The 25,842-nt window shown below is 46.5% G+C and overlaps 1 protein-coding gene across 2 annotated transcripts in view; it reads left to right on the top strand.

Annotated features, from left to right (window-relative positions):
- Positions 1-20,363, top strand: part of HSF1 (heat shock transcription factor 1) — a 491,085-nt gene extending 470,722 nt beyond the window's left edge. For both annotated transcript variants that reach the window (XM_078686503.1, XM_078686504.1), the window contains 2 exons: positions 3,766-3,832; positions 19,307-20,363. In XM_078686503.1, the coding sequence (XP_078542629.1) occupies positions 3,766-3,832; positions 19,307-19,509 (270 nt within the window). In that variant the 3' untranslated portion in view covers positions 19,510-20,363. The remainder of the gene's footprint in view (positions 1-3,765; positions 3,833-19,306) is intronic.
- The last annotated feature ends 5,479 nt before the right edge of the window (positions 20,364-25,842 follow it).

Here is a 25,842-nt window from a genome sequence, read left to right on the forward strand (position 1 = left end):
CTAAAGCAGCCCTCCAGGCCCTTCATTGGCTCCCTGTAAGGAGAAGGGTCGAATTTAAGGCCCTCTGCACATGCCGTCGCATTTTGGGAGGTAAAGCACCCGCTCCTCTGCAGGGCTTGATCACCCGGTATGTACCAACGCGCGCTTTGCGCTCTTCCTGCGCAGGGCTACTCCAGGTCCCAAGGATAAGGAAGGCACGCCTGGGGGGCAGGTCCTTTAAGTATCTGGCCGCGAAAAGCTGGAATGCGTTGCCTGTGGACCTTCGCCTGGAGCCATCTGAACCTGGTTTCTGGAAGAAACTAAAAACCCACCTATACACGCAGTAGATCGGGATGTCCTTGCGGTTGGGATTCTGCTCATTCCACTCACCACAGCGCGGGGACACGCCTCTGGAGCGTAACCAGGCGCTTTATAAACTTCCCTTATTATTATTATATCCATCTACACGCCCTACGGGTAGTTCATCTGGCACTGAAGCCCTTCAGCTATCATTCCTTTCCAACTCCCTGCTTGTTCAGACTGGTAATACAACAACAATGTACTACCTCAATAAGCAAGGAGGATCGAGGCCCTGAGCTTATATGTGTTAGCCCAGGCGATCTGGAAGTGGCTTCTGTCAAGAAATCTCATAATTGCAGCAGCTCACCTCCCAGGTGCTAAGAATGCTCAGGCCGGCTCTCTCACCAGGCTACTCCAGGACCACAAGCGGGTCTTAAACGACAACGTGGGCCATGATTTCTTCGGAAGATTGGCTACTCCGGGGGTTGACTTGTTCGCCACCACAGAAAACAGAAAATGCCAAAGCTTTGGATCGATGTACTACCAACCAGGAGCCCTGGGGAATGCCCTATGGATCAACTGGTCCAGCAGATTTCTCTATATGAATTTGGCCACATGGCTCCTGAGCTAGTACAGTATGGACACTTGAACTTACCTCACGTCTGCCTATGCCCCTTAATTGAGATTCTGTATTTGGTGCTCAGCGTACAATGCAAATCCTACCCCTTGCCAGGATGATGTCATCCTTCCATAGTTGCCCCATTTGGCACCGTCTGGCCTTTTTCTTCTATTAAGGTTCACCTGACAGGAAATGCTCTTCACAAACTTCCCTTTTCAGAATTCCTGTCATCAGAGATTTACTGGAGGGTCTGAAGAAGATTTTTCCTCCCATTAGATATCCGTCTCCTCCTTGGGATCTTAATGTGGTTCTCTCTCGCCTTATGCAAGAACCTTTTGTGCCCATACATAAGGCTTCTCTTCAGCATCTGTCTTGGAAAACAGCTTTCCTTCTGGCTTTCCACAGGGTTAGTGAAATTCAGGCACTTTGATGTCAAGAGCTATACACAGTATGTCATGCATCCAAAGTAGTCATGAGAACTAATCCGACATTCCTCCCTAAGGGGTTTTGGATTTCCATGAAAACCAATCTCTTTACCTACTTTTTTCCAACACCCATCTACTCCAGCGTGGAGAGATCCCTTCATTCCCTGATGTTAGACTGGTTCTTAAATTGTATTTGGATAAAACTAAGGATCTACAGAGAGTTGACCAAATATTTGTGAATTATGGCTCCCTCTAGCGACTTCTAAGCAGTCCATCTCCCAATGGATTGTTTCTTGCACCCTACTTTGTTATCAAAAAGCTAGCTGCTAAGCCTAAAGCTCATTCTACCAGAGGAAATGCAGCTACCTTAGCTTTGCTCCTCAACATTCCCAGTCCAGAGATCTACAAAGCAGCAACCTGGAAACAGTTCATACTTTCACTAAACATTACTGCCTGGACTTGGATGCCAAGGCAGATGCTCAAGTAGGACGGGCTTCCCTTAGGAACCAATTTTCTGAAATCTGTAAATCATTATCCTGTCTCCTCCACTGCGTTCTGTAGAGATAGGCTTGCTAATCTATTCAAGTGCTGATGACTATACATGGAAATCCCCTACGAGAGAAGGAACAGTTTCTTACCTATAACTCCTGTTCTCTCGTAGGGGTATTTCCATGATAAGTGATAAGCAACCCTCCTGCGTTCCCAGTGAAATAGACCGAGGGATCCAGACATGAGGCATATATTCACTTCTCATTGCCCTCAAAAAGAACTGAAGTAACTGCCACTGGCTGTGCATGATGGGATACTGGTGGTCTCTGGGTTCTTAAAGGCACAGCTTCTATTTTCAAGACCAATGACAGGCTACGGGGCTATTCTGTCCTCTCTCTTCTCTATCAGGAAAAAAGGAGCTTTGTGAAAGGGATTCTTGTGTGTGTTAAACACTACATAATTGCACAACATAGTGTACTGGCCCCCTTTTTTCACTTCAAGATGAAGATACGGCCAGTGTAGCCTATGTATTTAGGCTGCATCATTGTCTCTCTATCTCTTAAGTGTCTTAAGTATCATCCTGTAGAGTATATATCAAAAAGAAGTGGTCAGGGGTCCCCGCACGTCGGGAGGACTATTCAAGTGCTTATGACTTACGGAAATACCCCTATGCGAGACCTGGAGTTACAGGTAAGAAACTGTTCCGTTTCGTAAGTGAAAGGATTTCTCTCTGCCGCACATCGATGGGCTTATTGTGAAGAGTATGCAAATGTATTTATGTATTTTTGTAAAGTGTACTCTCATCCGCAAGGATATCTTGGTGCTGACGCCATTTGTTTCTCCTTGTTCACCCTTCTGTAGAAAAGGGTCACCTTCTAGACTTGCAGTGCGGGGCACAGCTGTGCGAACAATTGATCTGTTCTAGTGTTTTTGCTGATTTCTATTAACTATCCCCTGTTTTGGTGACAGCCTCTAGTGGGTGCAGCTGTTATAACCTTAAATCAATGGCTATTGACAACCCATTCATTCAGAATGTAAAATTTATGGCACATGGGAATAGGTTCTTGATTGTATACTTTCTCCTGAGAGGAGAAAGGACCGCCATTTTCTTTGAGACATGTATGGTATAGCCACCTTTCTCAAGAATGTAAAGATGTTGCTGGTGACCTCCTGGGAGAGAACCTGCAATTCTTCATCGGATTTGGCGTATCAGTTTCTGAGAAGGAAGCTCCCAGTGAAACGGTGGCTACTATACATTCCCAGCTTTCTGGCGATGTCCTTGGGGTTTCATTTGCCCCCTGCGACATAATAATATTGGTCCGGGGCAAACAGGCCTTCTATAGACACCTTGACAATGCGACATGTATGATTTGGAGCATAGTCAGCACGTCCCCTGAATGCAAGTCTTCTGAACCATTTGGTGGGGAAGTTTGGGGGGGGTCACATAGGCAATCACCCACACCCATTTGAGAGGGGATGAGTAGTGAAACTTATCACATGCCAGAATATAAGGTCGGTTCAGGAGGTAATGAAAGCTAGAGCCTATTTTTATCCCAGAATCTGGTGTTGTGTTTCGGTCTGCACACCCAACTGAAGGCACTCCACAGTACATGCAAAGTTCTAGCTTGTTTAAATGGCTTTGATGGCTACAAAATTATCAAAAGACTCGCTAGGATTGGGAGTGAAGTTTTTATATTAAAGGATCCATTCACCTGTAACTTCATCAAATAAATGCCTGATCTTATGACTTACCTATTACCCTATCCAAACATCGAAAGCTTATTGTCATTTAAGTTGAAGGAACAATCAATCAAGCTTAATGTGTACAGCTTTTTGAGAATAGGAAACCTGTGTAGTTTGGTGCCTGCGCCATACATTTGGGTGTTGATAATTTCTTGATTATTATTCTAAAAGCTTTTGTAAAGCTCCTGCTTTTTTTATTTGGTTTCATAGATACAGGACCTTCTTTCCTCTCAAGAGCAAAAATCCACAGAGACCGACACCAGCACAGCAGATACTGGTAAGCACAATTAGATGGCAGCTGCTGTCCAAATACAATATTATGTATTTGTTGTCCTTCAGTCTAAAGTGCTTTACCCTTGTTTAAACTGTATTTGATGTCTGCATAGTTTGTTTTATCTTGTGCACTGATGCGCCATACCTACCACAGAATGTTCTTCTCCATCCAACTTCCATTCTTTCTATTGCGATTTGCCTTGTGTGCTTTCCTTATGATGTGTGGTTAACCTAGTGTGCTCCCTGGCAGCTGCTTCACACAATGTTCTCTGCTGGCATATTACTTGGCAACCTCCACCTGATTTCTGTGCTTGTGTAGTGTCCTTTTTCCTGCTTGGCGTGTGCTTGAGCTAGTGAGCCTGAGGTTCTGAAAGGAGTTTGGTCATCTTGACTGCTGTCAACTATGCTTTCAGCACTATGAATTGACTTGTTATCACAAACCAGCGTTCAGCAAAATAAATAGTATGTGTAAATAACCTTGAACTTTGTACCTCCTGGAACACATTCCGCGTGATAAGTAGGAGCATCAATGGCCTTTCTAGGTAGCATTCCTATAGCTCACATCTGTAAGGCAGCAACATAGTCCACACCACGCACATTTACCAAACACTATTGTGTGGATTTATTAGCACATCAACAAGCCATTGTAGGCCAAGCAGTGCTATAAACACTTTTTCAAACAACTGCAACACCTACCGGTTAGCCACCGCTTTGGAACAATACTGCTATATAGTCTATGCAAGGCATGCGTATCTACAGCACACATGCCTCGAACAGATTGTTACTTACCCAGTAAGCATCTGTTCTTGGCATATAGAGCTGTAGATTAATTCACATGCGCCCTCCCACCTCCCCTGGCACCTGTAGTTGCAGTTTTCATTATTTACATTACATTGGCATGGACATCTCTGTACTACACTCACTCACTCCATTCTCACCTTCTTGCGGGAAAACAATCGAACAATGGAGTCGATGCGCATGCACACTATCACCGAAAGGATGAGACACCTTACCTCATGACTGGGAAAGACTTCTTTGAAGAAAAGCAACTTGCAAACATCCTGACACAACACTAAATGGCAGGAGTATGCAAAGCATGTGAATCAACAGCTCTACATGCCAAGAACAGATGCATAAGGGGTAAGTAACATAATCTTTCTTAGCTGCGGGCGCATCCTTTCGAGAAATTTGTGAAATGCAAGCAGTCAACGGTAAGGAGGACACACCCACTATCTATCTCAAATGTCACCTTACACATAGATGTTAATCAAGCATGACAGCTGCTAGCCTTTTTCCAAGATCAAAAAAACACTGACAAAAAGAACCATGCACACTCTGGACTGAAAAAGAGCATCTCATTTACACATCCCAACAAGGTGCACCAGTCAGAAAGGGATAGTCCAAACAATCTAAACTTGCTATTAAATAGCTGGTGCATCGCTAACTCAAAAACCAAGAGCGCAATTTACTGGGAAGAGAGGGACATAGCAAATGTCTCCATAAAGAAAAGTTATATGGCAGTAACATGGTCTTCCATACAGATCTTCACAACACATTACTGCATGGATGTCCAACCATACCGAGGCACAAGTGGGACACCTCAAACTCATGAACATCCGGGAGGGGGGCCAGACTGCTATTCAATCAATGCACAGCTTGTGAATCCAGAACAGGTGAATTCTGCAGAATGCAGCTTGAAGAATTTTCTGGATTTACATGCTATCTCTGCAGAAGTGAGGATGCTGATAAATAGGAAGTTCAGACAGGAGTGAGGAATACGAGGAAGCCACTACAAGGATAAAGTCACCAAGCGAAAGGGGAAAAAAGAAACTAAAGATGATAACCACACAAAGGAGCTTCCGTGGTGGGCTTCTGCTGTCACAGGAAAAGGTACCAAATGGCAACTCTGCCCAAAGGGGGTGGGGTGGAGGAGAGGAGGAGGAAAGAGACTAACTAGATAATTCCATACCAGCCACTAGCTGGGGAATAATGCTCCGCATGCAAGTTCAGAAAAGTCGTCACACTTCAAAACTACTTCTAGAGGTAAGTAACCATTTTGAGCTACAACTGCCTTCAACCCAGGGGAAAGAGTAACTTCCTCAATGAAGTGTTTCAACCCTGCCAATTCTCATCTGAACCTCTTCTGCCTTTTACCAACGTACTAACGGATAGTCTTATGAGCACTTGGACCAATCACTACTTTTGTACGCCAGTAAACTGACCGTTGGCATATAGCCACAGACCCGCTCCTAGTGACCCTGCTTTTTATCACACAACATACTACGCCAGAGAAGAACCTGGAAGTACAGGCCTCCGCTAGCAGGGTTAACCCCAATTTATTTTCCCCCAAGACCTGCACCCTTTGATCGTAGTGTTTAAACCTCAGTCCTGGGTCTCAGTGAAGATGGCTCTGAGACTTCTTGGTCTACTGGTCACCAGCAGCCTGTTTGATGATCACACCAGGTAGCATGTGTGGGCTGTGCAGCAAGATCTGAAGTCTGTGGGCCCAGCTCCAAGGAACCTCGGATTACATCCAGGTTTTGAAGGACACTGGAAAAGATCCACAGTGGTGGCTGCTCTACATACATTGAACCAGCAGCAGACCCCTCTTCCTCCCCCACTCAGACCTGACTTTGAGAGAAGTGGTGGTCAGAGGAATGCGGTGTCCGGTGGAGACCCGCCTCCACATTAGTCTACTGGAGTTGCAGGCCATTCACTTGTTGTTGAAAGCTTCGTGATGTCCATCAAGGGTAGGCTGGATTAGGTCCTCGCGGAAAACACCACCCATGTGTGGTATTGAAGCAATCTGGGTAGGATTGGGTCCTGGTTTCTGTGCCAGGAGACCCTGCATCGTTGGACCTGTTTGAATAGTCATGGTATTTCCCTCATAGTACTCCTCCTGGTGGGATCTTTAAACTTCAGGGCAGACAAACTCAGGCAGCTTTGCTAGTTAGACTAGAAATAATGTTACCGATGGTAAGTGACTTTTTCTCTTGTTGACAAATAGTGTGTACTGATGGTGGCATTGTGAACGATTCCAAAGGAAATTGACAGCAGAAATATTTAAAGATGCAAATAGCAGTGATTTTATAGAAAATAGCAAATCTGCTAGCTGGACATTTCACAGAAATTGTGTCATGTGCTAGCTGTAAGAATTGTGATGCCTGCATTGGTAGCTAATTGTGACATTTTGTACTGAAGTAGTCACAAGTTAAGTCTGGTAAAAGATAGAGCATTCTCTAAAAGACAAAGCAATATGCTACAGTAACATAACACTGTCTTTTTTCTTCTACTGTGCCCTCTCTTTTAGTCAGAGCTGCAATTTAGGCCATTCATCATCCATACTATATTCTGTTTGCTGTATTTTTGCAGCTCCCACAAATCCAGCTAAGGATTCCAATTTAATTTTTTCCCCCAATTTCAAATCCCTCCAAAATTACAAAAACCTTTTTTCTTTAAGTTATTTAACATCTTGCTTTTTTTTTACAAACTGTTAAAAAAAAATTAATATTAAGGACCACTGATCTGGAGTGCCCACCTCAGAGTCCCTATCACTCACCCCACGCACAGACGCCCCCTCATGAATGACAACACCTAGATGTTTCCTGAGAACTGCTAAGATAATGACATGTGAAAATCATGCTTGCATCACTGATTGATTGGTGCGGGTCAATGCAGATCATTCTGGACGACTGTCTACGCACAAGCCATAACTTACCAACATCGGAGTTGGCCTAACGGCTAGGGCGCTCGACCTTGGACCTGGGGATCTGGGTTCGAGTCTCGGTAACGACGCCAAAACTTCCTGTGATTCTGGGCAAATCACTTAATCTCCCCGTGCCTAAAATTAATGTGTGTCCGTCCCGTAACTGGTGCTATGTGAAGCGCTCTGATACCTGATTCGGTTCGGGTCTAGCTAGCGCTATATAAAACTCTGCAAAAATAAAAAATAAATACTTGCAGGCCACAAATTCTTTAATGTGACCTTAAATATTGTTACCTTAAATATCAAAAGAGAAGTTCAAGGTCTACTTCATTAATCATATATTTAGTTTTTGTTACTTTTCTATGAACCCATTGACCAAGTGTTAATAAAAAATTATTCACAGAACTGGAAGCCCTCTGGGTAGGGAGGTATCGAATCAGGTTGTTAATTGTTGCCTATGCCCCTTTTTTCATGCCGTGGAGATATTTTTAGATATGCATCCCATTCATGGAGACGAACAAAGATACCCACGACTTGTCAGTCAAAATAAAAGTGCTTGAGTACTTGTGTGGTACGCAAGATCCAAACTATTGTGGAAATTCTGAAATGAGGTCGTCATTGACATGATCTTTCATTGGACCAAGAATGATAACCGGTCTTGCATAGTGAACTAATAATTTTAAAAAAAGTAAAACCTTATGGGCATAAACTATGTACCTCAAACATATGTTCTGTGCAGTCCACCATTCTCCAAACAGTAGTGTACACACACACGTCAAGCAAAAAAAATAATATAAAAAATGCAATTGTTTTAAATAACAACATTATGCTATAGGTAAAACCTCCGCTTATCGACTGTGTCATAGGTCTGTTGGTGCACATCATAAATCAATGTAATAAACAGTGCTGTTTTTCCAGCATGGGGTAAAGGACATTGGTTCGTATAAGTGCATTGTTTCATTTCAGTTACCATCCATCAATAATACCAGACATTCCAACTACTCAGAGCTTCATCTCCACCCCATCTTACATTTCTGAAAGTGAGCTCCTATCGTCTGTTGAACTATCCACTTGGGCATTCATCAATGTGTTTGGTTCAGTCAGGACATCAACCAACTGGTTATTCATCTTGTGTTAGAGCTCCCGATATCGGTCTGCATGCTCATTCACCTTGCACAGTTGAAGTTCCACTGCCAAAGCCCAGTCATGCTGGTTCACCCTTCAGGATTGGCATCTCAGGGTGCTGGGGAGAAACAATATATAGCTATTCGTCTCTTGCCAGGAGTAACCCCAGAGATGCAAACCTATTTCAGAACATGGGCCTTTTTTGGGCCAAGGTATCAATTCCAGCAAGCATTGTTTAACTGTCACCGTTCTCTGCAGTAACATCACCCCAGTCTAATAATATATCAACTTACTACAAGACCATGTCATGTGCAGAGAGGTCTCATTCCACACCGCAAACAAGTTGTGTATTTGGTAGGGAAAATTCTATGCATTCTCTAGGGCACAAAATAGGTAGGATGTAGAAGGTAAAAATGGGCAGTGTGAATATGGCGCTACTGGTCAATAGCTGTGTCCGTAAGTGGGTCCTGGAGATAAGGTGCACAGTCAGTGGAAGGCTAAAGTGGCATGCTCTTGCTATCCTTTAACACAGTGTATAATTGCTAAATCATACCTCTACTTGATCCTGCATCGAGGACCAATTCCAACATGCGACTCACCTTGCTCAGTTGGAAAAAACAGTCCAAATCTCCCGCACAGTTCTAGACATTTTTGAAAGTTGAAGAAACTGCCTTGACTCTAGCTTAAATGTCTGCTGTGCCACTTTGAGTAATGAATGTACCATCTATGTGCAAGTCCCCCAATGTCCAACATCACCCCTTAAACCGCTGCCTTACACTCATGGCATTTTTCATCTGTCGGAAGGGAGTACACACACCTTGAGCGATACAGATCCTACCATCACTGCCTCTAAAACAGACTTTACCTGAAAGAGAAGCTTTGTCTTACACTGGTTACACAACCCCATAAAAGAATGTTAAAACTCTGATCTTATCTTGTACACCAGTCAAGCAACTACTCTTTTGAAACAAGTCACGTAACCTCCCTCACAGACTCTATCTCCACAGATCCGGTCATTCATACCCATATACTTTTGAGCAGTACACACACTAAGCATTATCACCCCGTTCACACAGCTCTCACCTGTTCATTTAACTGGTGACGTCTCATTCACCCAAATCTAATCCGCACTCGCCCAAGTTTAACACATTTTCCCACTGTATACCCACCACCTCACAAAACACTTTGGGCACAGTTTCTACGACTCGCTATCAACTCATCCTGCTTCCCATTCAGTCATATAGCAGCCATTCCTTCCTAACCAAATCACCTGGAGGCTAATGGCTCCCATTCATCTAACCTCATCTTCTGTCACTGATACAAACTTGTGCCCCTTCTCCCAGTCCACTCTGCTCCTACTCGTCTAGTCTGTACCCCACCCCCTAGCCTCCAGCTATCATCTACTCACTCCAGAGAGCACCCATAATTTCCATCTCTTGCATGGAACCTGCCATTAGGCAGTCTAGACTATTTGTAATGTCACACATCCTGTTTTCACTGTAATCTTTTCGAGCATATTCACTTCAAGCTGCCATGTGCAAACCTGCCCCACCACTCTACTCAACAACACTTGTGCACCCTTGCCATTACCATAAAACGTGGTTACTTCTCTTTTATTCAAGCCTTACCCACACCTATTCATCCAGATTTTGCAACCAATCACTCAGCCTGCCCCCTGCTCTTGTTTATACAGCCCACACACACAACCTGCTCACGACCCACACTGCACACACACGCCATAGATATACACACACATATATCCCCCCAACCCTACAGATTCTAACTGCCTGCCAACATAAAACAGGGTGGCAAAAAACTATTGTATGGAAAAATCCTACAATAATGGAGCAGTTCTGTCCTGCGAGCTGAATACCTCGCCTCCTGCCTGTGGAGTTCTGGCCCCCGGAAAATCCAGATAATCCGCTACCTGTCGCCAGTGTTCGCAATCTGGGCGTCATGCTAAACACCAAACTTAGCATGGAAACACAGGTAACAAGAACAGTCGCCACCTGCTCGGCCCTTATGCGATCATTATGTAAAATCTTGCCACTATTACCACCTCCGGCCCGAGCTTTGATAGTCAGGTGCACTATTCTTAGTCGCATCGACTACTGCAATGCCCTCCTGCTCGATTCTCCCATGGTACTGTTGGACAGACTCCAACGAGTCCAGTCGGCAGCAGCCAAACTGGCCCTTGGATGGACTAGGAGATCCTCGGCCACTGCTGCGTTAGCCGAGCTACACTGGCTCCCCTTGAAGCAACGCATAGCCTTCAAAGCCCTCTGCCTGGTCTTCAAGGCAGTACACGGATCAGGACCAAGACCCCTACAACAAATGTTTTCGTGGTACATCCCAACTAGAACTCTTCGATCCACGACCGCCCGCCTCGTAATAGTACCTAGATTCAAGAAGGCCAGGATCGGGGGAAGATCGTTCAGAGTAGCTGCTGCTAAGCTCTGGAACAGTCTGCCTGCCGACATACGCCAAATCACACAGCTCCTACCCTTCAGGAAACGAATAAAAACATGGCTCTTCCCCTAGCTCCCCCCTCCACTTCCACCCCCCCTTATTCAACTCCCTTCGCTTTCAATTCTAGGAGTAAGCTTCTTCAGCGCCAGGATACCTGCCAGGTGACAGCCGCGCTCTACAAATGTTTTAAATAAATAAATAAATGTAAAAGCTTCTGAAAACATTAGGATGGGCAAGGGCTTTGGATACTAGTCTGAAGTAGCTGTATTCATCTACCCATGGATGAACATAAAGTGAAGGCAACACACATTGCAGCAAGTCTGTCATAGAATACAAGGCCATTAAAGCAGACTTGGTTACGGGTCCAGCAAGACTTTCGAAACTGCACAACACTTCTCAACGTGTCCATAAGGAGCACTGGTGACAGTATTACGAGGGGAAAAAAAGCCAGAGTTAAATAGCATAATGAAGCGTGAGGCGATAGAACTGAGGCCCAAGCACAGTCTATAATATTAAAATTGAAAGGGTGGTTGAGCCGAGGTGGGATTAGGTGTCCTAATCTGTTTCTATGAGAAGTCCTTGTGAAACAATTTTCCATTCTGAGCATATACCATTATTGCAGACAGCACAGCCCCCTTATTCAGCCTTTTCGAAGACTTGCATAGTGTTGAGGACTTGCGCTCTGCATTTACGATCTCCCCTTGCTCAACCAGCCCAAGCGATAAGTTCACAGGACATTACATATTAAACAAGCTTTTGCAATGCAATAGGACGCACATTTACGCAAGACCTATTGCATTGCATCATGGACAACAGGGGGGGAGCACGGACAAGTGGTGGGGGTAGGGAGAGGGGGGAAAAGAGGGCAAGAAGGCACGGACAAAGTAGTGCCCACACTCTAAATAACACATACTCTACCACGTAACACTCAAAGTAAAGGGGCCAGTAGCCATGGGTGGGTACAATTGACGACATGACCATAACAAGGAGGGATTAATAAGCACCATAATCAATCAGAAGGCAGCATTTACGAAAGACAATGACACGAGCCAATTAAAAACATGGGTGGAGAGTGAACGGAGCTTCCACTACATACTCCATTACTGCATGACTCGCAGAGCAAGCAGCGCATGTGCGCTGCTGCTATAGGCTTGACCTAAAAAGGAGCCACTATGGCATTCCTGGGGAACATTCCAACAGTTGACATATCCACCCCACACAATGTTTTAAAAAATTACTGCGTGGACGTCCAAGCACTCCCACAAGCCAATGTTGGGCAGGCAGTAATCTGTACACTTTTTCAATATACTACAACATCCACAGGTTAGCCACTGCTTTGAGAGGATTACTTTACAGTCTGTGCACAGCATGTGTGGCTACAGACACACATGCCTGTTACTTACCCTGTAAGCATCTGTTTGTGGCATTTAGTGCTGTAGAGTCACATGTGCCCACCTTCCTCCCTGGACCCCTATGTCAGTTGCAGCGTCTCTTACTATCTCTTTTCCCTCTTTTATATGAGCATCCCTCTATACTACGCTTTGCTTCACATGCCATCCTCACCCGCTGTGCAGGAAAACGTTCTTAATAATCGATGACCATGCGCATTACCAGCAAGAGAAGGAGTCCCAGTACCTCATGACTCGAAATATTTCTTTGAAGAAAAACCTATTGCACACATCCTTGTCCAACACTAGTAGATGGCAGGAGCATGCACAGCATGTGAATCTGCAGCACTACATGCCAAGAACAGATTCTTACAGGGTAACTAACCTACTCCTTTACAACCTACTAAGTTTTCAAAAAGTTACCAGACTGTTAGGGTACACAAATACACTATTTGCCAAGCTACCCCCAAAACATCCTTGTGTAAATCACAATTCCCTCTCCCTGTAAAGTGGTCTTTATATCTTACCAGGTTTTGACCAGTTTTGCTGGCTTAAATTTGCTTTAAATGTATTTTGTCTCCAAGGCTTTTAATACTAGTGCCATGATGCTGGAAGCAATATTTTTCTCACTTTATAAAATCCAACACTGCTGTCTTTGGAATTTTATTGAGTGCGATAATTCTTGCCTGGTCCAAGGAGTGCCATCAAAAAGTAGAAAAATAATATTTAGCTCTTCAGAATTGGATCTTTCACTTGACCCATCAAAATTCATGTGGGTGATGCAGATTCTGTTGCACCTAGAAAGTACAGGGTACAATATTGTCCATACAACTCATAGTTCACTATATGTGCACTATCTGAAAGAGACATGTTAGTGATTGATTCCTTACCTTAGAACATCCCCAGGCGTCTGACTGGATCCGGAATTTTTTTCTGCTTAGCAGTACCTCTGCGCACCAGTAGGTGGCGTCCTGCGGCTTCGCGTCCGTCACTGCTGTCATAGGCGCCGAGATGACGTCACGGAGAGTACTTAGGCGCCACCCATGCGCCCTGACGTCAGTTCTTTCTTTTTCCGCTCCAAAAGCGCAGATCCGGATTGAGCACATACCTCGGTCATTTTTTGGTCATTTTTTGGCCACTTTTTGTATCCTCAAATTTTCTCCTGGTGCACGTAGGGATGCCCGGCTTCAAGTCTTGTGGGTCGTGCCACCATAATATGTCGGTGGCGGACCCCCATGATGTCTGCCTCTACTTCCTGGAGCCCGACCATGACTCCCGGGATTGTCGAGACTGTCTGGCCATGGCCCCGAAGGCCTTGCAAGAGCGGTGCCGCAAGTTGCTGGAGGCCCGTCACTCCTTTCTTCACCGCTCGGGGTCTAGAGACCGTTCGCAGGATTGCTCCCGGGACCGGAACCGTCGCTCTTCGGACTCCAAATTTTCGCCTTCAGAATCTGGTAAGCAACGCCATAAGAAGTGGAAGAAGCGTGCTTGCTCTCCAACATACCCATGTCGCTCCTCAGAGGCAGAAGAGGGGGACAGGGGCTCCGCCCCTGCGGCTCCTCTGGAGCCTGGGAGTCCCACGGCCTACCCGCCATTCCCGGGTCCGTCAGCGACTCCCGAGCAGATGCAAGAATTTCTTGCTGCCATGGGCCACCTTTTTAGGCCTCTGGCTCCCACCAGCGAGCCTGCAGTCCCGTGTCCAGATCCTGTTGGCCCGGCAGCACCGCCCCTGGCGCCAGCCCCTGAACCAATGGATCCAGCGCTGCTGGCTCCAGCACTGCCTTTGGCTCCGGTCCCTGCTCCGCCACAGGTGCCGCACTGGGTGCTGTTTATGCCGCCCCTGCCCCGGACCATTTTGATGACCCCCTCTCCGGTCCTGCCGCCGCGGCCTGCTCCCTCTACCATGGAGCCAGATGAGGACTGGGACGGCTCCGAGGACCCCCTTGCACGGCAATGTGACTCCGAGCAGGATTGGGTGGATGACCTTCAGGATGCAGGAGAACTTGGTGTGTCGTCTGACCCAGGATTTGCCTCTCCTCCACCTAGTATGGAGGGGGGCGCTTCCTACTCTATGGTGTTACGTCGGGCTGCGGAGGCTCTTCATCTCAACCTCCCTACGGTGGCCCTTAAAACCAACCTCCTTACGGAGGTGCTCCAAGCGTCGTCTACATCGTCAGAGCCCCTGCTCCCTTTCAATGAGGCCCTCACCGAAGTCCTCTTGGGCACTTGGTTGCGGCCGGCCTCGAGAGCGCCGGTGGATAACGTTGCTAGGCGTCATCTCCCAGCGCCTTGTGATCCTGCCTTCTTGACCACTCACCCCACGCCTGAGAGCCTGGTCATTCAGGCCTCGACTTCGCAGAGTGCCTTTCCCACGGCTCCGCCAGATAAGGACTCTAGGAGGCTGGACCAATATGACAAGAGGTAGTTCTCCTCAGCCAGATTGGGGTTGCGATCGGTTAACGTGTGAGCCGCTACTCACACGCGGTGTGTGGGATTCGGTAGCCGAGATCTTGCCTCAGTGTTCTGAAGAGGTCCAGGCTGTCCTTTCCCAAGCGGTTGCAGAGGGCAAGGATGCGGCGAAGTTTGCCATCAGGTGTGGTTTGAACACCGCTGATTCGTTAGGCAGGGCGATTTCCACGACTGTAGCGTTTAGGAGCCATGCCTGGTTGCGATCTACCGGGTTCTCGCCCGATGTCCAGAGCTCGCTCATGGACATGCCCTTTGATGGCTTCCGCCTCTTTGGTGACGAGGCTGACAATGCCCTGGAGCTCTTTAAAGTTTTGCGGGCCATGGCCAAGTCTTTGGGTCTTTCCACGAAGGGCCCTGCCACATCTGGGTTTCGTTCCTTTCGTAACCAGAGTAAGACCACCCACCCACCCACGCACGCTCCTCCACTAATCCTGTGCAGAACCAGCCCCAGCATGGCCGCGGACTTGGCTTCCGCAGGGGCGGGTCTGGTAACCAGCGAGCGGGTCTGTCCAGCCCCCCCTCCCCCCACCCTCCTCCCTGCTGCTTCCGCCTCTAAGCCGTCATAATCCGAGCTTCAGGGGGCACCACACGCCGGTGGGTGGCAGGGTCCGCTGCCACCGCCACCACTGGCCCGAAATTACTCTTGACAAGTGGGTGCTGCAGATAATCTGCCACAGTTACACACTCCCCTTTCTGTCCTCCCCTCCGGCCATGCCACCTCGGTACCACCGCATGTCGGGGGATCTTTTGGCTCTTCTCCATCAGGAAGTCACGGCCCTCTTGGCCAAGGGGGCCATTGAGTGCGTTAACGGTCAGGAAGTGGGGAGTGGTTGTTGTTCCCACTATTTCCTGGTCCCCAAGAAGGACAAGGAGGGCCTACGCCCCATCTTGGACCTCCGGGACGTCAATCGCTACCTCCGGAAGGAGAAGTTCAAGATGCTGACTCTGTTTAATGTCCTGGCTGACCTGGACCCTGAAGACTGTATGGTGGCATTGGACTTGCAGGACACCTATTTCCACATCACCGTCCTGCCGGCCAACCGGCACTACCTGCGGTTCACGGTAGGCCAGGAGCATTTTCAGTTTGCCGTGCTCCCCTTCGGTCTTACCAGTGCCCCTCGGGTGTTAACGAAGGTGATGGCGGTGGTCGCAGCTCATCTGCGCTGGTTAGGGGTGTCAGTCTTCCCCTACCTTGATGACTGGCTGTTGAACGAGGGCTCGCCCCAGACAGTCATCACCCACCTCCAGACTACAGCCGACCTCCTGCACTGGCTGGGGTTCTCCATCAATGTGCCAAAGTCCCACCGGAGTCTCTCTCAGAAGCCCCCCTTCATCTGAGTGGTTCTGAATTCGACACTGTTTCGGGTTTATCCTCCCGAGCAGCGAGTATGGGATATTAAGGCTATGATTCCGCTCTTTCAGCCTCTATCCCGGGTTTTAGTCAGGGTGACCCTCCCCGCATCTGGGCCTGTTGGCCTCCTGCATCCTGCTGTTGACGCATGCCAGATGGCATATGCAGGCTCTGTAGTGGGACCTGAAGTTCCAGTGGGCACAGCATCAGGGCAACCTGTCTAATCACGTCCTGATCTCGGAGGGCGCTGCACGACAGTTGCAGTGGTGGCTCACGAATTCGCGAATGGGTCAGTGGCAGATCCCTCTCCCTTTCACAACCAGAGCACACAGTGGTGACGGATGTGTCCCTCCTGGGATGGTGAGGCCACATGGGAGAGGCAGAGATCAGAGGCCTCTGGTCTCCGGTGGAGTCCCGGCTCCATATCAACCTTCCTGAGCTGAGGGCGATCCGGCTTGCACTGAAGGCATTCCTTCCCTCTGTCCGGGGAAGTGTAGTGCAGGTGTTCTCGGACAACACCACCGCTGTGTGGTATTGCAACAAACAGGGCAGGGTGGGTTCATGGACCCTATGTCAGGAGGCTCTGCACCGCTGGACATGACTGGAACATCAAGGCATTACCATGGTGGTTTAACGCCTGGCAGGTTCTCTGAACGCCAAGGCGGACAAACTCTGCCGCCAGTGCATGGTGGATCACGAATGGTGTCTGAACTCGGACGTGGCGCAAGGTCTCTTTCTGCAGTGGGGAGAGCCTTGGTTAGATCTATTCGTAACGGAAGTTCTGCTCGTTGGACCTTCCAAGGTGGTGCTCGCTCAGGAGATGCTTTTCGTCGCGATCTGGAGCCGCGGTCTGTTGTACGCCTTTCCGCCTATATCACTTCTGCCCAGAGTGATGAAGAAGATCAGGCGCGACCGGGCCTAAGTCATTCTTGTGGCTCCGGACTGGGCTCGAAGAGTTTGATATCCCGAGCTACTCAGTATGAGCATCGAGCCCCCGATCCGTCTGCCTCTTCGGGAGGATCTTGTGTCGCAGCAGCAGGGGACGGTCCTCCTCCTCTCTTTGGCTCAGCAGGGCTCTGCTCTGGGCACTATCAAAAGATATCTTTCGGCCATCTCCGCCTTTCTACGGCTTACAGATCAGCCTTCTCTTTTCAAGTCCCCGGTTGTTAACCGTTTCCTTAAAGGCATTACGCATACGTTTTCACCTGTGCCCTTCATAATGCCTCAGTGGGACTTGAATCTTGTCTTGACTTTTCTGATGTGTGCTCTTTTTGAGCCCCTTCATAACTGTCCCTTATGTCCTCACCTTGAAAACGGCTTTCCTGGTAGCTATCACCTCTGTCAGAAGAGTGAGTGAGCACCAGGCTCTTTCTTCCAAACTTCCTTTCCTTTCTGTTCATCCGGCCAAGGTGGTTTTAAGGACCCGTCCTTCTTTCTTGCCAAAGGTTGTCACACCCTTTCACATCGGGGAGACCATCACTTTGCGCACCTTCTTTCCGCCTCCGCATTCTTCCAGGGAAGAGGAGAGGCTCCACCGTCTGGACCCAAAACGTGCGCTTGCATTCTATCTGCAGCGTACACAGCAGTTCCGGGTGGATGACCAACTCTTTGTTGGCTACGTGGGCGCCAAAAAAGGTCGGGCAGTGCACAAACATACCTTCTCCCGGTGGGTCGTTCTGTGCATCAAAGCATGTTACTCATTGGCCAAGAAGGTGCCTCCTGTGGGGCTGCGTGCCCATTCGACCAGGGCAGCTGCAGACACTACTGCCTTGGGACGCGGCATTCCCTTGCAGGACATTTGTCAAGCACCTACGTGGGCCTCGCTGCACACGTTTACCAAGCACTACTGCCTAGACAGTCAGGTCCGGGGAGATTGCTTCTTTGGTCGTTCTGTGCTCCGTGACTTTCTTGTGTAATCTTGTTCGCAGACCCACCACCGGGGTTGGTATTGCTGGGGTATCTATTTTAAGGCAAGGAATCTATCACTAACGTGTCTCTTTCAGATGCACAAGTTACTACTTGTTTAACAGAATATCTGTAAGAGACATTAGTTAGTGATAGATTCCTTACCGCCCCACCCATCCTCCCTGTTCTGCAGACTGATTACTAGGGTGAAGGTCATCCCTTTTTAGGGCCCTAGTTTTATGCACCACTTGTCAGTATCTTGCATGGCTCTGCATATCAGCACGGAATAGTTATGTACAGAACTGACGTCAGCGTGCATGGGTGGCCCCTAAGTACTCTCCGTGACGTCATCTCGGTGCCTACGACCCCAGTGACGGACGCGGAGCTGCAGGACGCCACCTACTGGCGCGCAGTGGTACTGCTAAGCAGAAAAACGTTTTGGATCCAGTCTGATACCTGGGGATATTCTAAGGTAAGGAATCTATCACTAACTAATGTCTCTTAAAGATATATCATTACACAAGTAGTAACTTGTGCAACAGGAGTAATTTCTCATAGTAGAATATACAGAGGCACTCCTATTCGAGACTTTAATGTTTTAAAAGGTCATAGTACTCAGTTATTCCCTACTTCCTTGTTAAAAATATTTACATCTAAAAAATTTATAGGGAAGACCACCTAGCGAGGCACTACGTGTCAACCACATTGGGAGCTGCTTAATAGGGGCTTAAAAGCTTCAGAACCATGGGGAGTTTTAAACCCCTTCTGTCTTCCGGTACTCTGTTAAAATTAGATCGTCCATCCTTCATCAGGCAAAATGTTCTAATAGCTTTAAAGGCAAAATGTTCTAATAGCCTCATGCTTGCTTAGTAGGAGATACTGGCCATTACATTCCTGCTTCATTGGTATAGGCTCTCATCTGTAGCTCAGGCCTATGCTGCTGGGGAAGGTCTTTTGTGCCCGGCATAGACTGCTACGACACAAGGTTTTATCAGCATCCCTTTTAGAGTCTGTGTGGTTGTTGAAGCCCTGCTTGATATCACCTTTCTTGGTTTCTCCCTCCAGGAAAGCAGTTGGTGCATTACACGGCCCAGCCCCTGTTTCTGGTGGACTCCAGCGTGGATGTGGGTAGCGCAGACTTACCCATTTTCTTTGAACTTGGAGAAGGGTCCTATTTTGCAGATGGAGAGGAGTATTCAGACGATCCAACTGTAGCTATGTTGTCTGCTGTTGACCAGCCAAAAGCCAAAGACCCTGCAGTCTCGTAAGATGTAGCTGAGCCAAGGGGACGGACAGAACGAAAAAAGGATCTCGCTGCAAAGGGAAATCTGAACATTTATTTATGCTCTGCAACAAACTGAAATCTAAATCGCCATTCGACTCATGCTGCCTGCTTCTTTCTGGACCAGGCCTCCTATTTATGTGTGTTTTTATGAGGTGTTTTGAAATTCGCTTTTTTAATTCTTATTTGCACTTTGTGCCCAGTTCAGCACAGGCCCTAGTGGCCAAGAGAGGATGTCTCAAATGTTTGTAATGTTTTACTGTTTGACAGAGAGTCTTGCTGTTATAGCTTGTTGTTTCGCCACAGTTTTGACAGCCTAGAATTGGGAGGTCTGCCTGCACTGATCCTTGAACAGTCGAGCTGGTGATGGCCGGTACTTCCCATCACAGAACGCACTGGGACCTCGAGCATTGGCTACACTTGACAAAGTGGACAAACTTTGGATTAGACTGTTTTAGACTTGAGTGGTAACCACTGTTAATGCTGAGAGAGAGTTACAGAATTCATGTTTTAATGAAGGACTTTGGGAACATAAAAGGAGGAAGACTGTACAACATCCTAGGCGCCGATGGAATAAGATCTGTTGATTTAAGGTGGTACAGGTATGGTAATCCATGGTCCTGGCCGTCACTGTCTTGTTCATCTCGTCGGCTCCTGGAGGATCTCGGCTGCTTTGAAGAGCTTCTCTGCAGTAAGACTCTTACCCTTCCAGTTATTCCTCTTTAAATGCAATGAGACACTAAACCAATGAAGTCTTTGGTTGTTATTTTGCTTTGTGTGTTTCCTGTTCCTGCTTAGCAGTAAAGATTTGTACATTTACACTAAAATGGTTAATAGTGACAACTGTATTTTGAATTTTTACATATAAGACGCCCATCCACTTCTCAAGATCTGTCAATTCCTCTCTAAAATATATATATATATATATACGTGTGTATATAAATATACAGAATAGTTTATAAAGTTATGATTTTCAGTCCTGGAAACGTACTTTTTTTGTGCAGTGCATTGATAAAGTAAAAATGTTGGGATGCTGATGGGTTGAGAAGCTCCAGCGTGGACCCATCATACTTTCATTAATCCTCTGTCACTGTGAAGTGTGGCTGGATGAGTTGAAGAGTCTTTTGTGTGCATTTAGTTAAAAACATTCATTCACAATGTATCCCGTCACGTAGGAACAAACACCGATGATTTTCGTTATTCGCCCTACTTAATCTGTTTGTGTGGGGAATTCAAACTCATTTTTTTTATGACCGGGATTTCTTCCATTACTCCCTCTCCCCCCCCCCCCCCCCCCCCACCCCCCCCCAAAAAAAACACCCCTTCTCTAAACTCTCTGGTTACTCTTGCTGCACTGTTCTTTTTGCAGGAAACACTACTTTTGGAGACTGAATCTGTTATAGAATCCTATACTTTGTGGTATCCTGGTATCCAACGTTTATCAATAATTGTACATTTTTCCAATGGTTCTTTGTACCAGAACGGGCCGAGGAAACATTTGTTTCTTTCTTTAACCATGCAACAGGGACGTAAAGGCACGCCGTCTTTTCTGCAAGTGACTTGTTTTGCTCTAAATAGGCATGACCTATGCTTGTAACATGTTACTTTATCCAAGTCCCAGTAACATTTGAGGTCTGCTAAGTTTTTTTCAGTTCCACACCTCTCCCGTTTGATGTTTTCTTGTGAGGTTCCATGCTGCTATCTCTAAATACAAGAGGCAGATGTCTCAACCAGATGATGCATCTGGCTATTTCATGTGGTGTATTAGTTTTGACCATGATTCGGGACAGATTTGTGCATCCAAAGACTGTACCTGTATATTTTAGGACAAACCAGAGCAACCCATATGCCAGTAAGAACCTGGGTCTAGGAATATCTAGAAAAACAGTAATTCATCTGGAACCAATTTTGAATAATACCGTTTTTGACAGTAGAAATTTGTGAAAATCCCTGCGTACAACAAATGTGACAATATTTCAATATTTTGATGGATGCTTCTACCTGCAGATCCCACTACAGGAGAATAATCGCAAGTACCAGACTGGATCTGGAAACTTCACAGCTCTCATGTCACCGGCTTCATATTGAAGCTAGAAGTGGCTTTAGAATATATCACAAATGTCACATGGCACCCACCCTTGTTCAACAACGCCTTATTCTCGTACCTTTGATGCAGATCCAGAGCTCGCTATCCTATAGAGCTGTGAGCTTTTCCTTACATAAATTCCTGTCGTCTCCTCCCACACATGCAGGTGTTTTGTACCCTGTAGGGCTTGTACGTGATAAATGTCCATCACTGACTGTCAATGTTTCGCTTGGTTTTCTTTAGTCCGACCACTATTCCTGCTTTACTGAGTCATGCCAGAGCATGCATCTGAAGGCCATCCTGGAATGCAAAACGAAACTGTTCACGGCCTGGGATAGCAAATGCAGACAGCGCTGCTTAAGGCTGTGCTCCGGATCATCATCCTCTCAGTCCTCAGATGAGCTGCAGAAACATAAAAAGCACAGTTGTTGTGCAGCGGGTTCAACCTTCTCTGAGCTCCACCTCTTCTGGCCTTCCTGGGCCCAACGGAGCAGAGTTCTTCATTTCGAGGACACCCGATGCCTTCATACCTGCACTTTCCGGCACCAGGCTCGGGCACAGCTGTGTTTTTATGTGCCATGATCAGCATCTTCCCCAGACCCACAAACTAACCCGGTGCTCCTTCTGGCCCATGGCTCTACATGAACTTCCATTGTTCATACCCTTGGGTCCGACTGTGATGCCCTTTGGATTAGCCCCTCCAGGACAGACGCTGGCAGACTCTGGTGCTCTGATACATTGTCAAATCTGCCTGCAACGTAGCTGGCTTTACCACCACTGATGCCACCACTTGTGGCACCAAACTGCGCCACTGGCACCACGAACACAAACTGCGGTGCAAAACAGAGAGCACAGAGAAACATAAACTCCTGCAAGATGGGGTTTACCTACACAGAATCCACGGCCTAAATGTGGGATACTTGTAAAGCGCACTGTTACTCTACCCGAGTGTCCTGGCGCTGTAGACCGCTGGGGAACCCGTCCTGGTTTTCCCTGTGAGATGGTCCCTTTCTGGGTATCTCCAGGGTGAAACCAGGCATCTCCGGCGTCTGTGGGGGGCCGTTGTAGAGTTGAGGCAAGCTTAATGCCCAGAGTTACCGAGTGTGTTCCCTGGTTAGAGTAGGCACTGAGGAGAGAATTATCGAGTCCGTTGACCCTGGTCCAAGACCCTGCCGCGTCGGGAATTGAACCCTGGTCCCGGGCCCTGGTCCCGGGCCGTTCTCTGCTTACAGGTCTGCCGCCTCTAACCAGTCAGCCACACCTCTCCACATGTTTGGATGTTACTCTGATCCCTTAAACTTGTATGCTCTGAGTGATAATAGTGATGACGATCAGGCCCCTTGAATCGACAGACCTATCTTCAGCCAGTGAGTTGGGATACCTCCCTGGAAATGGAGATAAAATCCCCCTTCACCGGAAGTTGCTTTATGTGTTCCTTTCCTTGCATTCCCCTCTCACCTACCCTTCCCTCACCATAAAAATACCCTTGATTCCCCGAGTTCTGAGAGAGATTTGTCAAGACTGCGCCCTGGTCAATCTGATAGCCCTGGATTGGCCAAACAGGCAGTGATATGCATTCCATCAGCGCTTTTCTCTATGTCCCTTGCTCAAGCTGCCATTTAGACTGGACCGGTCTTCCAGTTGGAGGGAATGGTACTGCATAGATTGAACCTATGATTGGATGTCCAGCTCTTCTCTTTGCAAAGAATTACAAATTCAGCAAATTCGTTCTGCAGGATTACCTCATCTAACCATCCATCAGTCCTCCTCATGGAAAGGTTCTTCTCTGGAATCTTTTCTACCGGTGCGGGATCTGCAGGCAGAAGTATCAATCAGAAGAAAACCTTACCTAGCAATAAGGATCTTTCTGTTGGATACTCTACCTGCAGATTCCTCACTGACATGCCTGCCTCACCGTTTGATGGATGTGTTTAAGAAAGTTAGTAAATTCCCCAGATATTTAATTTTGGTACTGCACTACTCAATAGCCGTCCATCCACTTGCCTTGAAGGCTTGTAAAAAAAATTAATGTAGAATGACGTTACACCAGGATGAGCGATATGTGACTTTGGTTACATCTTTTGATTCCACTTCCTGCGTCGATACAAAGCCAGGGCACCCTGCAAGTGAGGTGAGAGCTTTGAAATTTCCGAATACAGACTGGTGTGTGGGATTATTCTACAGATGAGGAATTTTCTGGTAGATAAGAGAATTCAACTGACAGATTGTTATTGCAGGTATGTAACTTTTTCTTTTTGCAGTGAAAATCAGTCTATGCAACAAATGTGGCCATTAGAGACACCTTTGATGGTAACTTAATCCACTATGTTTTTTACAGGAGGTTAGATTAGAAATATATATAACATTCACATTTCTGAAAAGAAAAGGATGCATAGTGTCCCTTGTGTTAATGAAAGTGCTATAAAATCTGTTGCTAGGCTGTATAAAAAGGTAGATATTTATGAAAAAACAGGGTTAAACCCAATACAGTCAAGGAGGACCTGGGTAACAATTGGGATGAAATGAAGGGGTCCTCAGACTCAGAACAAAGAAATTTACAGATTCATTCCATTGTTTCAAATTAATTCAAAAAAGCAAAGCTATTGGATGCAAAAGGAATTTAATTCAAAATTGCATGTATGTCCTGTTCAATGGATTAGAATTTGTTACATTCAACAAATTTTAATACATGTATGTGCCCACATTCACAACGGGAAGGGGTGAAGTGAGGGAAGTGTCGGGGATAGGATAGATGTGATCTGAAAAATTCAGTGACAAGTCTTATTCGTAAACTGAACAATATATACAAGTGGTCCCTTAGAGTGAGGGCCACATCTTGAGGCTCACACAGAGTCCAAAGTACAAATGGCAAAACAGGCCTAACTCCGTTAAAGCGATGAGTGTCTGGATTGGGCCCGGAGTTGGTAGTTGATTGTGTAGTCGTCTACGTTTCGACCCAAATAACCCGTAGGATCCTTTTGCCTTACGAAAGGGTCTTCATCAGGACAGAGAAGTTGTGGGCGGGCAAACTCCTGGGGGACAATTAGAAAACTAATTAGAAACCCACCCATCCTGTTTTTAATTCAAAGGAGGGTGGAACATACTCAACAGTTAAAAAACAGTTAAAAAACCGTGTTGACTATCTTGTCTGAATCCCATATTGTTAAGTTAAACATTGGACAAGAGACTAGTTCTCACCTATCGTTGAGGGCGAGAGGGGTTGGATCAACTGAAAAGTGGATTCTCTTGATCCGGAGTGGAAATTAGTTGCTGCAGATGACCGGGATGTATCTACAGCTCTATTTGATGTCAGCTGATGCAAATGAGAAATAAACAGTATAAGGAAGTTGTTTAGTCATCCACTTTCTTAGTTTGAGACAACATTTTTTAGGCCAATAGAAACATAATGGCACATTTGGAAAAATGCCACATTGTAGTTTCCCTATTGGTCTCTATGGGTTAGAGTATCAAGAGGTTTAAACAACGTTTCCTATCGTTAGGTTTAGTTTTAAGCAGCTGGTAACCTACGTTGATGCTTCAATATTTCACATTATTCAGTGTGGATAAACTACCAGTATTTAGACAGAAACCCAATTATGTAAAAAGAGACAATTATGCAATAGGGACATGGTGATGTTTGGAAAACGGATATAAATTAACTCTGTTACAAGTGTCACTAACAAAAGAGCTCCCAGAAAAAAACTTTTTGTGGCTTACCACTATTACACGGTAAATTTTGTCAGTAGAAATGGATTCGCCCTCGAGTTAATTATTCCAGTATGTCTTATTCCAAAAATTAATTCTTGAAAAAAGTCAGCGAAACCCTAATTGAGTGGGAAAACAGATTATTCATTTCTATTCAGTACATGCATAGTCACTAAAAAGTGCGTAGCTAAGAATAATCCTACTTAGAAAAGTTACCGCTTCTTGTTGAAGGGTGAGAGCATCGAGCAGATTGAAAAGTGGTGAATTGTGCCTGGAAATTAAAAGAAGGAGAATGGTCCATTCTAGTTATTGTTACACTACCGTTTGTAACCATAAGTTCAGGGGGACCTTTTGGGTTTGTCAATTACCTCCAGTAAATGATGGCTATTACTGAGGGAGAACCGGATTCCTCGCAATGTTCACGGCCTCCTGTAGGAAAAAACAACAAACACCCAAGAGCTCAGAAACGTATTAGGGATTTTTTTCACGATTTCTATAGCGCGGGGGGCTGACAGTAATTACCTTATG

Source organism: Lissotriton helveticus, chromosome 4_1 (genome assembly GCF_964261635.1).
Source record: "Lissotriton helveticus chromosome 4_1, aLisHel1.1, whole genome shotgun sequence".
Classification (NCBI taxonomy): domain Eukaryota; kingdom Metazoa; phylum Chordata; class Amphibia; order Caudata; family Salamandridae; genus Lissotriton; species Lissotriton helveticus.